This window comes from Cyprinodon variegatus, unplaced genomic scaffold, assembly GCF_000732505.1.
Source record: "Cyprinodon variegatus isolate N-32 unplaced genomic scaffold, C_variegatus-1.0 Scaffold55, whole genome shotgun sequence".
Lineage (NCBI taxonomy): Eukaryota > Metazoa > Chordata > Actinopteri > Cyprinodontiformes > Cyprinodontidae > Cyprinodon > Cyprinodon variegatus.
The window spans coordinates 1,864,334-1,879,841 of NW_015150508.1; the positions used below are offsets into that span (position 1 = coordinate 1,864,334).

The 15,508-nt window shown below is 39.1% G+C and overlaps 1 protein-coding gene across 5 annotated transcripts in view; it reads left to right on the forward strand.

The window, feature by feature from the left end:
- The window catches only part of LOC107082498 (Nance-Horan syndrome protein-like), a 70,752-nt gene extending 55,760 nt beyond the window's left edge, over window positions 1–14,992 (forward strand). Inside the window, exons 2-13 of one of the 5 annotated variants that reach the window (XM_015371211.1) lie at window positions 3,198–3,350; window positions 3,440–3,576; window positions 5,042–5,089; window positions 5,481–5,525; window positions 5,621–5,671; window positions 5,849–5,911; window positions 6,030–6,222; window positions 7,920–8,054; window positions 8,171–8,323; window positions 8,569–11,757; window positions 12,271–12,394; window positions 12,536–14,992. In XM_015371211.1, coding sequence (XP_015226697.1) covers window positions 3,198–3,350; window positions 3,440–3,576; window positions 5,042–5,089; window positions 5,481–5,525; window positions 5,621–5,671; window positions 5,849–5,911; window positions 6,030–6,222; window positions 7,920–8,054; window positions 8,171–8,323; window positions 8,569–11,757; window positions 12,271–12,394; window positions 12,536–13,169 — 4,925 coding nt within the window. In that variant the 3' untranslated portion in view covers window positions 13,170–14,992. The remainder of the gene's footprint in view (window positions 1–3,197; window positions 3,351–3,439; window positions 3,577–5,041; window positions 5,090–5,480; window positions 5,526–5,620; window positions 5,672–5,848; window positions 5,912–6,029; window positions 6,223–7,919; window positions 8,055–8,170; window positions 8,324–8,568; window positions 11,758–12,270; window positions 12,395–12,535) is intronic. The other 4 variants (XM_015371212.1, XM_015371215.1, XM_015371213.1 and 1 more) reach the window with 4 other exon arrangements.
- The last annotated feature ends 516 nt before the right edge of the window (window positions 14,993–15,508 follow it).

A 15,508-nucleotide genomic window follows, 5' to 3' on the forward strand; every position in this document is an offset into this window, starting at 1 on the left:
TTTCTTATATTTTATCGTCTTAATAATGTTTTTTTTAAGTCCCTGAATTTCTTTGTGTGCCTCTGCTGGAGCTCTGAGTATATCTTAATGATGACAGTGAAAGCTGCTGACACTGCATCCACAGACACAACGATGGGGGAAACAGTTGGAGAAAAAATAAGCAATAAGATGATAGGTAGAAATTTAACAGCTTAATTCTGTGGTCACTTGTGTCTTTTACGAATATTAAGTGCAACACAGTTGCTGAAGTGCAGATCATACAGAGTTATGAATAAGCTTTACTGTTTTTGCCAATGTTTATAAGATTTATTCTTTGAATCTTTCTGTGACCTGCTTTTTAGCACCATGGTACTAGTTACAAAGAAACCTGTTAAATATTTAATAGACATATATAGTATCTTAGAACACTTAAATGAGTTCTTAATCCTTACTATTAGTGTAAAGTTGGAATTTAAAGCTATTTTTCCAAACTTCTGCTAAATCCACACCTTATATTTCAGGATTTAAAAAAAGCTACAACGATAAAAATCTTCAGCAACATTAAAACTAAAAAAAAAAAAAGAATCTGCAACATAAAAATAAATTAATGTCTGGGAATATGTGCTTAATATTCTTTTAATCTTGCTAACAAATGAATGTGGAGAAGATGTCAAAGGAATCAACCATTTTTAGAGGTATGGTAAATTGTAAAAGAAATTTTAAAACTTCTTTTGATAAATTTATTCTAACAAATCTAAAATTAAACTTTAATTTTACCTGAATATGACAGTTTTGAAAAGGAAACAATATCTTCAAGCTACCATCTACTGCTTTACCTTGTTGTATTTATACTAAACTGAATGTAATATTAAAGGAACATGACCCTCTTTAGGGCAGGAAGCTGTGTAACTGTTTATGTTTTGTAAATGAACCGCTCTAACCTTGTAGTTTCAATCAACCCAAAGCTGTTGATGTGAGCTCAGTGATTTAATTGGCAGCAAATAAAAGCCTTGATGAGCAATGAAAGGTTGCTTGGCTACTGATTTGCAATGTGGCTTTCAAGGACACAATTACATGTTGAATATCAGGTTAAAAGAGGGGAGACAGGACTCATAAATAAAGCCAGATGAGTTTTGAGAGAAGATAAGAGGGATAGATAATCACAGTCCATCTCTTCCTCCTCTTCCTACCATGGAGACTATTATGCATCTGCCTTTCAAGGTGGCTGAGGGGCTTTTGTTTACTTATAATAATTTATTTTGGTAATAACCAAATGTGTGGGACAGAGAGGTTAACAGTCTTATGGATGTTTGGGTGTTATGGGTGGATTTAGCTGCCACCTTCTGGTGCCAAATATTGCTGCAACCTTTATTTGGACCAAAAATAAATAAATACTGAAAAACAACATTATGTTGTATTATGTTCTAATTTAGAAGACTTGCATGTGTCTGTTATAATAAAGCACAGTTTTTCACAGGTAAAAGCGAATTACAAAGCGCTTATTTTGAGTCATTTTATTACACTTGGGCTATATAGGCACAATTGATTATTCCTTCATGATATGTGTTTGAAGATTTCTCTTCCATCTTATTTGCTTATAGGGTGAGTAGAGACAAGCCAATGACAGTAGCCTACATGAAAGTTTAAATTATAAAAAGTATAGAAAAGAGAAGATACATATACTGTTGCTAGGCAGAAGTTTCGGTTACTTTAGAGGAACAGTGACATTATAAGTCACTTCAGTATTTAATTTGCTTTTGATGGAGAAATGATCACTTTTGGAAATGTCTAATATTCAATATAATCATTTGGGGGAAGTGAAGGCATGTTCCACATCTGCAAAAAATCAGAAGTTAAGACGTCATATTCCAAATATCATTGTCTTAAATAGTGTTGTGCCAATGCCATTTTTTGGCCCCTAAACGATACCCGATACCTGGGTGTGCAGTATTGGCCGATACCTGTACCGATACCCGCTACCTGGCTGTGCAGTATTGGCCGATACAATACCGATACCTGATACCATCTGTTTGAAATTGATGTGTGTGTGTGTATATATGAAGAACTGCAAGCTACGTGTTTGGATGTAAAATAATTGCCATCATGGTTTGTCAAGCTGCTGCCTACCTTTGTGAAGCAGGAAAAGATTAAATACAAAGTGAATACAGTATAGCTTTTTATTGCCTACCTAGAATGGGTGACATTAGTTGATTAAACTTTTGGCTCTCAAAATAGTATTGGTGCCCTATTTGCTGGTACTTGCTGATACCGATACCACCATTTTAGTGCTAGATTGGGCCCCTGCCCGATACCGGTAATGGTGCAGTGGTCTTAAAGTAATAACCTAAAGCTTTGCCTTGTTGATGTAATTTGTTGAGTCGGTCAAAGGTTACTTTACAGTATTCAAAATAAGTTTTGAGTTATGTTTTCTGTGGGTGTTCACTCAATCTGCGCAATTGCAAATGTATTTGCAATATAACCGCAATAGAAATAAATACATTTTGTAATTGCAGAGGTGCTTTGGTCAACAGCCCCACAGAGGGGGAAAAAAAATTGCAGTGAGCTCTCAGATCAGTTCCCCATGGTAGAAGTAAGCCCTGTTCCATGCAATAGTAAAAGTGCACAATAAAAAGAGAGCAGTGGGTCCATAGAACCATAAAAGAATTTAGCCTTAATATGTAGATGCTTGTAAATAGAGAAGAGAAAAATCTAACTAAGATCTCAATTGCAGTTTTGGTTAAAAATAATTTATTTTGCTTTTTGGGTGTACCATACAGCCCCTAGTGTTTACACAGTATCACTGTCAGAGTGGTTACATGGTTGGCTTTTTCTAGACACAGGAATGATCTATTTTCTCTGAAGATGACACTGATAGATCCTTTGAAACTCTCTCCTTTTATTTTTATTGTGAAAAGACAATTATATTTAAAAAATGTACATATAAAGGGCTTAATAATGGCTCATTATTACCTTATAAGGGCAAACATAATGTAATAGATGTTTAAGGCAAAAAAATAAAGGGACATTTATTTCTTTAAATAAAAGATTCAGATGTTAAGGGATAAACCAATTAAAAAATAAAGAGAGAGAATAATTATAGATAATATTAAAATAATCTCAGGCATTATATCAGGTAATAAGAGGCCGTGATCTATTGTGTCAGTATTCACCTTTAATGAGTCCTATCTGTGGTCTGTGCCCTTTTTTTCTCCGTTTAGCGGTGTCGAACCTGGATATAGAGAGTAAGCTGTCCGTGCACTATCAGGCCCCATGGCACCAGCAACACAATGTGTTTCACCCCCTTACCAGACCGCCGTGTTTGGAGGAGCTTCACAGAAATGCTCAGCTGAGTCTGAGAGCTCTGCATCAAGGTAAGAACACGACTGGTGCAAAGCAACGATATAGCTGGTGCTTTTTATCTACAGATGGTCAGTTTTCCTGTATGTGTTTGGATCCACAGAAGAACAACAACATCAGCTTTCCTCAAGCCGGGAGAGAAACAGGGTGACCATCTCCATCTCCGTGGCCCCACCCATGCCTACGTTTCCCTCACCGCACAGCATCCGCCGGCAACAGAGAAGTCGGCTTGCACGAGCGGTCAGAATTTTACATAGAACAAATAGAACCTAGTAGAGGCCTTTGGTATTTATTACATTCATAGGCAAGGATTTTACAGACATCCCAACCTGGAAGTTTTTATCTCAGTATAAGTTGTTTCTTTTGATGTAAAGCAGATTTACATCGGATGTTATTTGAGAGGCTTTCCTTGACAAGCAGGTCCCATTGTAGTTATATATGAATTTGGTCTCAGTTTTATGTTAAAGGCATAATGGAGGATTTTCACAATTTTTTTGGAAAGCCTTCACCATTTTAAAAAGATTAAACGCCTATTAAATGTATGCGAGAGCATGCACAAGCCCATTTCTCTTCATGCAGGCTCTGTTCAAAAGTTGCTGTTTGCTCATGCAAACTTATTTTCCCTAAAGAAGATATGCAATTTTTTCACTATGTCAGACTCACCACCATAAGTGAAAATGGAGACAAGCACGTAAGACGGCCTTCCATAAACATATCACCAGAATGATTGACAATTAGAAGGACCACTTATTAAATGATCCACCCGGAAAAAGAACATCCTCCACTATACCCTTAATCAATGATTTTCATAAACACAATCTAATCCAGAGTCTTAACCAACCACCTCCAGTAAATTTAATAAAACTTAAAATACAATAGGTACAATTAAGATGATTTTTCAAAATCAGTTAATAAAAAAAACAATCTAATAATATCCTGCCCTTAGTGTTGTGTTAACCAATTTCTCTGTATAAGCGAGGATGTGATAACAGCTGCTAGTACAAACTCCCTTTTGACAAACAGAAACAGACCAGTTTAAAGGACTAGGAGACATGAAGGCTAAATGCAAAAGCAGCGAGCTATATGTATTTTCCATAATATAAAAATAGTATATAGAGTATAAAGAGCAGTAGTTTTATATATGGACAACCAGCTAAACCCGGAATCATTGGGAGTACTTTCTATAGCAGCTGCTTTATATCTTTCCCAGAACACAGAAATAACTGGCCTCTGGATACCTTAAACACAAAAGGGAAAAAAAACCTAGAGAAAAAAACAATGTTAGTCAGTGCAAATTTTAATTTTAAATGTTGAGTCAATGTTGAGTCAATATACATTATTTAGCTTATATTTTAAAATACAAACAATTAAATACAAAGTCTTTCTCGTTGTAAATTTGTATCAAATTCAGATAAAAATAATTTGAATTTCATTTTCCAAACTGAAATAAATAAGAATAAGACAAGAGCACTAAATTTGAAAGGGTCTTGGTACTGCTTTAGTCCAGAGTAACATGGCAAAACAAGGTCTATATATCACAAGTGGAGGTGCTAGAGGAATTTTAGCATTACACCTTCTGACAACTATTGCTGTGCATTTTGATTCCCAAAAACTATGATGTCCTTGATCATATTCACTGCTTTAATGACATAATATAATACCTGTTTTAATCAAATTGACCCTTGTTTCTAATGTTGCTTTACAGCAAGAGAGAGCAGAGAGGGAACGAGAACTGGAGTATCAACCACGAAAGGTTCGTGTTTGTACCAGCTTTTTCTTTTTTTAATACAAATTATGTTATTTTCCCTTCCAATCCAGTGAGCATTTTTGGTAAAGAAGCAAAATTTGACCACTAGGTGCACTCCAACTCCAACAATTAGCCCACATGCCACAATCGTAGCTTTACACTGAAACAAATCAACATAGCAACACAAATCTAACAGGACTGTTTCACCAACAGAAACAAACATTGGGCTTTATGCTGTCTCATTGGTGTTACTGATTGGTGATTCATAATGAACAGCTGAGGTTAAACCTTTTGTGGGTAACTTTTAGTGTGGTTGTACTAGAATTGGGTTTATTTAAATCAGTGAAGTTTAGGTATTCCATTTTTAACACTGATATCCATTCTGAATGTCCCATAGGAGAGGAGTGTGAAAGAAACAGAGATGCAAACTACAGAGAGAAAGGTAAGTGCAGTCATTGTTACAGTCATTATTTGCCTATTTTTCTAATGTTTGCAAATTAAGAGGCAATATTTATATTTTATTTCTTTTTGTTTAAGCTACAAGAGAAACCTGTTAGAGAGGAAGATATGAAAACAATCGAAAGGAAGGTAAAAAAAAAAGATGCTTAATAAATCCACTTTAAAAGATTAGGATTGTATGTTATTCATTTTTCACTTCTTAATTTTCTTAAATAATTTGATTTGCTTACATTATTTTTAGCTTTTTTGTGACTCATGGTTTTGCTTTTATTCAATTTTATTTGTTGTTGTATTTTGTGTTCATAGTTTGAGTGCTTTTACTCACTTGACACTATTGAAGGTTGCATCTTCATTCCATGGAATAGAAAGGTATCCAGAATATTTGTTTTGTTTTCATCTTTTTTCTCATCTTCTCAAAATGTAAAAAGGTCCACATTCAAGTCTCTCAAATCTACAACACATGTAATGCTTTATATGTCTCTTCTAGGCTACATCGACAGAGAACAGAGAAAGGGCTGAGGTCACTGGAGGCCAAACAGCCAAGGCCTTAACCCACAGTACTCCCTCAGCCCAAGATAAACAAACAAACTGTTCAAAGGAAAACATCCCGCCATCAGATCAGAAGGCAAATGACGATTCTCAAGCTGTGTCCTCTTGCATTATCCCCATAAATGTTACAGGTAAACTTAACAGAGAAATTTGAGTAAAACTGATCCAGACTTCTGTAAATCATTTAAGGAATCTATGTATAACTAGGCAAATGTTTAAAACTGATGCTTAAAAAGAGGAAATTGCAGGAAATAAAAAATATACAAAGACCAAAAAATATACAAAGACACATAGGATCTTAACCATAGAACCATAGAACTAAACTCACCACTGAAAGTAAGTGGAGCTTGGTCAAGTATTTCTTAATTACAATACATCTTGACAATAAAACATAGGCCTATTCATTTCATTTTAAATGTTGCACCATTTCTTAGGAATATGCATTTGTGGGTTGACAGTGGAGTTGAAAATCTAGGCTGTGCTCAAAAACTTGCAAAAACCTCCTCTGCCAGTCCCAAACATTTGATTCTGCCAAGAATTGTTTGTTTTTTTTGCTTTGAATGGAGGGTTGAAGTTTAAATTAGCAAGACATGTTAGAAGTTTAACAATTTATTTATTAAACAGACAAAAGCTTGAAAAAATGTAAATACCAAAGGCAGCCTGTCAGCTCCCCCTCATTTTGGTAAGGCTTGGTCATACACTGCTGAGTAAGGAAATCCCACTCAGCATTTGCTGCAAGTCAGGCAGTGTAATTGCATCGGTCACTCTGGCATGAACCACACTCTTAAGCTTGCACTAGGGCTGGACAATATGTTACATGTTACTTTCAATCAAATAGTAAAGTTTCGTACCCATTCAGGTTTAAACATTCAACAATGTCTCCTTGAACAGGAGAAAAATGTTACCTCTCTTGCAAACATTTTTGCACAAAAATAATGCAGCCTTTTACAAACCTTTGAGCTCAACAGAGTGTTTGTGCTGTATGTGGTGGAGGTTGGATGTGTTACTTTAGGTAAACCCGATAGTTTTCAGACAAACTTTGCATTTCCTGTACTTTTGCTCAATATCTATGGCGTCATTTTGGTGCAACCAAACTGAACGTGCATTGAGAACAATGTGCATCGTTTAAACTCGCACACCTTCACTCAAACCGGTCTACCCCGTTAACTCTGACAATGCGCTCTCAACTTCTCTGCGCACCCAGCTTCATCTCTGCTCTCACTTGGCTCCACAGGATTAACTGATGTAATTTCATTTATAGCTGTGTTAGACACTTCTTCACTGGGCTAATACTCCTCTTTGTTTACGCTTCTGACTGAATTGGTGGAGCCATGTAATTACATTCATGCTGAGGTGTCTTAAAGGGAAAGGAAATACCAGCTATAAGCGCATACAGGCAAAACAGCAAAATTACATTTATTTATTTTACCGGCATGGGAAAATTGTTATCAGAGTGAATAACAGTAACAATATATATATTTAGTTTATCGCCCAGGCCTAGCTTGTAATACAAGTTTTCATTGGTGTTGTGGTCAAGACTAAAAGCAAGTCTTTCCATTCACCCCACTAACAATTCTGGAGATACAGTATCTAATAAAAGCAGTTGTGTTGGGGTGAGTAGTTATCTCATGAAGGTTAGTGTATAGATGTAGATAGCCAGAGATTGCATAAATTATTTATATCAATAAATATATTTTCTGTTCTAGTAAACCTTCTGGATACATAGTCATACATGAAAATGTATAGCTGGATTCAAATTTTCCTTTGTTGCAACTCATGTTACCCTCTTCAGAATTTTAAATGTCTACTGGCTTCTCTGTCGTCAAAGCAGGAGTCGGGTTTGACAGAGAGGCCAGTGCCCGTTGCTCACTAGTTCACTCCCAGTCGGTTCTTCAGAGAAGGAGGAAGCTGAGGAGGAGAAAGACTATCACAGGAATACCCAAACGGGTACAACATGACATGGGTATGTTAATGCAGATATATATATATATATATATATATATATATATAGGTTGACATTAGGATCAATAAGACTCATTCTGAAAAAATGTCAATATTCTTCATTTTATTTAATTTCAGACTCAGATGAATCACCTGTGGCAAGAGAGCGCACAGTGATCATCCATGCCAATTCACATCAGCTTTCTCTTTGTCAAGAGGACCTCTCAATTAGTGGGCGTCTCCACCACACTCGTGACTCTGGCTGCCAGACAGATGATTTCCTTATAGCATGTATGTTTCAGATCATTTGGTGTTATAGAGAGTGAGGCTGCAGTTTATAAAACTAAATTAGAAACAGATGCCTTAGCTGAACAAATTAGTAGGAAATTGTTTGATTTGATCCTTAAAGGTTTATGGCCATTGCTTTGGTAGAATACCAAAAATGCATATTTACATTCACGTTCAACCTATATCTATAAACTTAGACAGTATTAAATTATCTCCCTGTTATTATCTCATTTCATTCTGCCTTTTAGGCACAGCTGCTCCCTCCCGAAGGCGCATTAGAGCTCAGCGTAACCATCAAGGTATCCCTGCCTCTTTGTCCCACTCCACGGGTAACATTTCATCCCTGGGAGACCAGTCTGACTTCCCATACATCCCGTCCTCCAGCCATGGTGGGCGGTTGCGTTCACGTAGCCTTCCAAGAGAGGGTGGACGTCTGATGGACAGTGATGAAGACGATGATGACAACTATGATGATGATGATGAAGATGAAGAATTGTCACCTTACGAAGGTGAGGACTTCATTCCATCAGGACCAAGCCCCAGAATGAAGATGATGATGATGAAGGATGAAGAAGAGAGCACGGATGATCAGGCAGCCCCTGAGCCACTGCAACTTGGAAGTCTAAAAAGACTACAGAGGTCTACTGAAAGAGACAGAGTGGGTGGAGGAGGTGGAAGTCCAGAGCCCAGTTGGATGGAGAGGGGTCGTTCTCGCTTGCCCCGCAAGGCTGACATGGGTAGCTGTGAAATCTCATCCAGTTCTGATACTTTTAGTAGTCCTATTCACTCAGTGTCTACTACAGGAGTTCTAGGCAGCCACGTGGATCACAAGGAAGACCACCAGTCATCAAGTGGTAACTGGAGTGGCTCCAGCTCCACGTGCCCCTCACAGACATCTGAAACCATCCCCCCACCTTCATCTCCACCCCTAACAGGCTCTTCTCACTGTGATTCAGAGCTATCACTTAACACAGCTGCCAATGCTATCGATGAGGGATTTTCCCTCGATCCTTCCTACCACTCTGACCTCAGGCCCCAGAGTCAAGGCCACAGATCAAGCTCTTTTACATCATCAGCCACAGACCAGCTTGATGATGCAGGGGTCAGCACAGCCAGTGAAGGGGAGTGGGCGTACCTCCCTGACCAAGACCAGACCGATGCAGACCAAGACCTGGAACACACTCAAAAGCTGAGTGACAGCCACAGATTTCCTCAAGAATACAGCTCAAAAGAAGGCCTTAATGATCAAACATGTTTTAATAAACAGAAAAACAATACTGAAAAAGAGCCTGACTCTCATTACCCATCTGATAGAGAGGGTTACTTCTCATCCTCTGTAAACTTTGGGGAATATAATCAAACTTACAAAGAATACACCTGTAACTATGCAGACCTAGGGCCTGACTCTCATCAGTCCAACACTTTGGAAACTCGATTATCCCGCGGCAGTTATCCTCAATCATCACTTGAGTTAAAAACAGGCACTATGACTTTAGGGAGAACTTTTCGTCCTTTAAGAAAATCAAAAGTCAAACCTCCGCCGCCAAAGCGAACCTCCTCACTAAAGGAAGCCAGTATTAGTGTTGATGTTGGAACAGACACACAAACAGATAAGGATCAACCAAAGATCGTTAATGAGCAAGAACTTACCTCGTCTTCCACAGATATGAAGTTGGAACTGGACCTGGAAATTGGAGTAGCCCCAGAACCATTACAGTCATCTTGTCTAGTTTCTGAGTCTTTGGGAACTTGGGGCATGGGACTGGGGGGAGCCATGGACGTAGTAGAGCCAATGTCCTTCAGCTCTGCAGATACACATTCATTTAAGGATGAGGGTGCTGTGCAATCTGACTATGCAGACCTGTGGCTTCACAACAGTGATCTAAAGTCTAACAATGGAGAGTACGCATCAATGTCGAACTCAAGCACAGCCACAGGCACCACCATTATGGATTGTATGAAGTCACCAGACAGCTCTTCCTCTTCCACAGAGACACCTCCCCAGGCTGTTGCCCAGACTCTTGAATCCAAGCAAAGCAGCCCATCTCTCCCCTCTGGGGACTATAAGCTTGGGTCACCTGAAAAATTGGCTAGCCTAGCTTCACCATCGAGCGGTTATTCCAGTCAGTCTGAAACCCCAACATCAACTTTACCCTCATCATCAGCAGCATTCTTCCCAGGACCACTGTCCCCTTCAGCTGGCAAGAGAAAGCCTAAAGTGCCAGAAAGGAAGTCATCTCTCTCTTCCTTACAACAATTTCCTAGAGATGGAGCTTCCATTTCATTTTGTAATAAGAGAGATCCAGACTTTCCACCTCCACCCTCACAACTTGATCTGAATGTTCTACATGGAGGCTATGTGAGACACACATTATCTCACCGAGCATACCACATGCACACCTTACACCATAGCAAACACAGAGTTGCAAATGTCTTATCTGGTGGACCAAAAACATCAGTCCCTGAAGTAACTAATACCAACCCACCAACAAGTTCAAGCTCTGCTTTATCAAACCCAAGCTCAAATGTTTTGCCAGTAACTCCATCTACAATTCGTTCTGTGCAGCTTCATCCAGTAAGCCAATTTGCTGAGCCACAGAGTACTTCCATAACATACCAGGACACAGCAAATGGAGCTGAGACTGTAACAAGGCCAAAATGTCCTCCCAGTGGCTCTACTCTAGCTCCTCCACCTGTTAATACCAGGCCACTTCCTCCTCGAAGACCACCTCCAAGACCCCCATGTCATGACCATATCTCCTCTCCTGAACGTCCACAGCCGCCTCCACCTGGTCGCCATCCTGATGGACCTCCATCCTATGAAAGTCTGCTTCTAAGGCAGGATCGTTATGGGCCAGGAACATTTTGGGCTATGACTGCCTTCAGAACAAGGATGGACCCTTCATCAGACCTCTCTGAAGACAGTTCACCCCTGCATAGGCCAGTTCCACGTGCTCCACACCCTTCCCCTGTTGATCTTCACACACATATTCACTCACACGCAGAATTCAGAGGGCTCACCCACTCAGCAAATGCTCGTTCAGAGTTTAGAGTTTTGGGGGAGCGCTCTTTCTCCCAGGATGATGATGAAGATGATGAAGAGGAGGAAGATGAGGAGGAAGAGCAGGTGAAAGAACTACACAGAGCTGCATGTTCCAAAGGAGGAATTCGATCAGACCACCCTCCTCCCCCAGCATATGAATTTGCTGGAGGATCCCATCTAAACTCAGGGCCATGGGCTAGTCCTGTTAAAGTGCCTGGTAACACAACCGAGACATCGCATCCTTACTCAATCAGCGATGCCAGAAAAGGACAAGAAATGCAGAAAGAGGAGAAGGAAATAAAATCAGGTGCTACCCGAAGTGCCCATCAGCACCCACTCCAGGAAAGCAAAGATGACTCCACCACTCCTGATACTGAGGATTACTTTAGCAAAGGTAAGCTATTAAACTCCATCAAACTGATTTGTTTGTGTACTGCTCATTGCAGAGGAAGTCTCAGCATAAAAGATGCACTAGGCTGGCCTCGAGTCTGTAATGGTTTGAAAAAAATGCTAAATATTATGGTGTAACCAGATCTATAACTATATCTTCTCATCCTTTGTAAAAAAAAAAAAAATAGTGCTCTTATTAGACATGCTCTTATTAGACATATGATCATCAATTCTTTGATTTTTTTTCTGTGATTTTTTTTTTTTTGTTCTTTGTATTCGCAAACATTGTTCTTCTAGAGAAAAAGATAGGTGATTTTTATAGGCAGCAGATCTCGAAAATCCCATTTAAACATCAACAGGAAATTCTTTTTTTTAGATATGTAAAAAAAAAAAAAAAAATTCGCATAATAAATAAATTAGGATTAGGTATTCCAAGGGTTTAGAGGCATTTCATTTCATAAGTGTAATGTCTCAGAGAACTAGATTTAAACAATTACAGGAGTGTTGTTTTCCGCAGATTCCACACCCAGTGACAACTCACTTTCTCCCCTGACGGAGGACACCAAAGTGGATGACGATATTATTATCACATCCCCTAACAAGAGTCGTACAACGGAAGACCTATTTGCCATGATACACAGGTATTGTAAATTGTGCAGTCAGTGTCTTGCTTACACGTCTCTTAACTGCATCTGCTGCAGTGTGAGTTTTGACTGTTTTTACTGTTTGCTTATTCACTCTGTAAATATAACTTTGTATTATTTTATGATCCCTCCATCCAGATCCAAGAGGAAGGTTCTGGGCCGTAAAGATTCAGGAGACATAAACCTGAAGTCTCGTCTTTGCCCTGCTGCAGCTATAACTCCCAGTAATGTTTCCAGTGGTGTTATCCCTCCAGCACCACCTCTGAACTTTCCAGTTACTTTAGCCAATGCTGTTGGGTCACAAAGAGGCCCTGTCCCCATCTATCGCAGTGCTAAAAAATCAAGCACGTCAAATGAGGAGTTTAAACTTCTTTTGTTAAAGAAAGGTAGCAGGTCTGATTCTAGCTATCGCATGTCAGCAACAGAGATTCTGAAGAGTCCCATCACCCCCAAAACACCAGGGGAGTCCCTTCAGGAAGGTCCTTTTAGACAGCCAGAGGAGCAAACTTCTATGTCACAGGAGCCTCCAGTCTCTGGTCTGGACCCAATCCAGATACCAGGAATTTTTCCTCGGGCCATCTCAGAGAGTTTCACTCCTAAAACCCTTCCTATGTCGGCTGCATCTCGTCAGGGACGTTCCCGGATCCCCCCGGTTGCTAACAGCAGCCGCTACAGTACACGCAGTCGCCTCTACACAGCGCCCATGCAAGCCATTTCTGAAGGGGAGACAGAAAACTCAGATGGGAGCCCTCATGATGATAGATCATCATAAAATGACCTAATAAGAACTTTTGCCTGTTGTGTTTTCTGGATTTTAAATACCCCCACTACTCTTTTTCAGCAGTAGGGTGACTCCTGCAGCATTTGAAACCTGACTGTTGCTGATATGCCTACAGCTAAAAGCAAACTGTTTAAAAGTGACAGACTGTTGCGAGAAAGAATCATTAAGGGATTGAAATGAAATCCTGAGAATATATCTAAATACTTTATTTAGTAAAGAATAATCCAATTCTTTAAAAGTGTAAAAAATATTTTAATTGAAGACTGTTTTTTTAAGAAAACATAAAAAAAATGTCTGAAATGTTTGGGAAATTATATGAAATAATATTGTGAGAAAGTGTGTGTGCCTGTACAGGCACATGCAATCTTTACTAACATTTCTACTTTTTGTGCTTTGAATAGCACGGGTGCACATGTATCACTTGGGGACTGATTTATTACTTCATATAAAAAATTCTTTTCACATTTTATATTCTTTTAACCTATGGTGCCAACTGCATCAGCCAGACTTCCGTGAGTCTTTACTCAGCATTCCTGCCAACAAGCAAAGTGTATTTGATGTGGAAGTCGCTGACAAGTCTCAAATGAGCACCACATTTTTTTATTTTATTGACATCTGCAGACCTGCCATAAAATATAATAACAAAGAGCCAATCTTATATTTGTTGACTAAAATGATATCCAAATACTAACACGATGCATGTATTTTTGTAAAACTGCGCCTAAAAACGTGGTGGTAAGATTTCAACTTGTTGCATGACCTATGTGGAAAGAACCCCTGGATCCTAGTTTCTTTTAGCATTGTTGTACTTCTTTTGCAATGTAGGAGCAATGATTATGTCACTGCTAAACATTTGAGTTTCAATTCAGCCACATTAATCAAAACAGATTTTCCTTTGAGTGTTTAAAACAGAAGGAGCAAGGGCTTGCAACTACTTGTCTATCATACAGGCTAACTTTGGACAATCGCACAGTGGCCTTTCTCCTACAGAGGTGGTTGTGGCAGGGTGCTTAGAAGCCCCAGGAGGTATACATTTACATGAAGCTGTGTCAAGTTTCAATAGGTTTAAACCACACATTTATTAAAAGCTGACCTTAACATTTCTTGCTCGTTCCAGCCGCTAACAAAAAGTTGTACTGCGGAAAGCAGCAAAGGTGCATTTCATAGCCGATTTAAAAGTGAATGCAGATGGTGAAAATGCTTTAGAAGAACTTCAATCTGTTGGACTAGAGGTTATCTTGGTGTGGTTTCACAGATCCAACCTCATTTTGCACTTCGTGATTCACAAGAGTAGAAGAAAAAAAAAGACATATCTTATAATTAAATCCATGTATATTTGTACTGAATAGAAAAGGTCTTATCTATATTGAAATAAAGATAAATTTTATGGGGAATAATCCACGTGTAGCAAAGAACAGGACTCACTGACATTACACATTAGTTTTTTTATTTATTTATTTTAGCAGTGTACTGTTCGCCTCTCCTTGTTGCCTCTCCTTCATTTGCACTGACCCAGTAGCATTAGACAGGTGAACGCTCAACACAAGTGGCCGGAATTACAATTCAAACCTCACATTTCAAATAATCTCAGAGAGAGAAAGAAGACGGTAAAGGACAGAAGTCAAATATAACAATGATGGTTCATAACTTATTATTGCAGCGAGGATAAAAGATATGTCCTTCAAATATATATCTTTCACTAATGGAAACCTTGATCTCTCACCTGCTTGCTAGAACAAACACAACACATACTTCTTATGTTTAGATACCATGCTTCATTTGAAACTATTCACTGTATTCTGTGAATACCTCAGAAAGCATATCTANACACAAAAAAATGAGCGAATGTTGGCCATATATATGTTTTTTTTCTTCTCCCAGCTGGAATCTTGAAAGTCACGTGACTAGGACGTAAAACAATAGAAAGCGTGTAGGCAGAAGAAATGTAACCGTACCACAAAAAAATGGCCATTAATGTACCTCCACTACGTTTTGCAGTGTGGACCAACGTAGTGGGGGTACAATTTCCTATGAGACTGGGTTGGCAGCCACCATGAATATGCCAGAACCCACCCGGGCATCCACCCCCAAACACTGGGCACCACCAGTGCCGGGATGGGGGGAATGGGCTCCCCACTTAGCGGAGACTTGAGATGTTCTTGAAAGAGGGAGCAGTCAGGCCCCAACCTGACAAATACAACAAAAAACAAAAGAAAAAAGAACACACAGTCTCTATGACACCTTCCCACCCTAGTGCCCCCACTTGCAACACACAGTCTGTGTGAAGAGGAACAAAAAAAAAAAAGCATAAAACTAGCATCCAATAATCC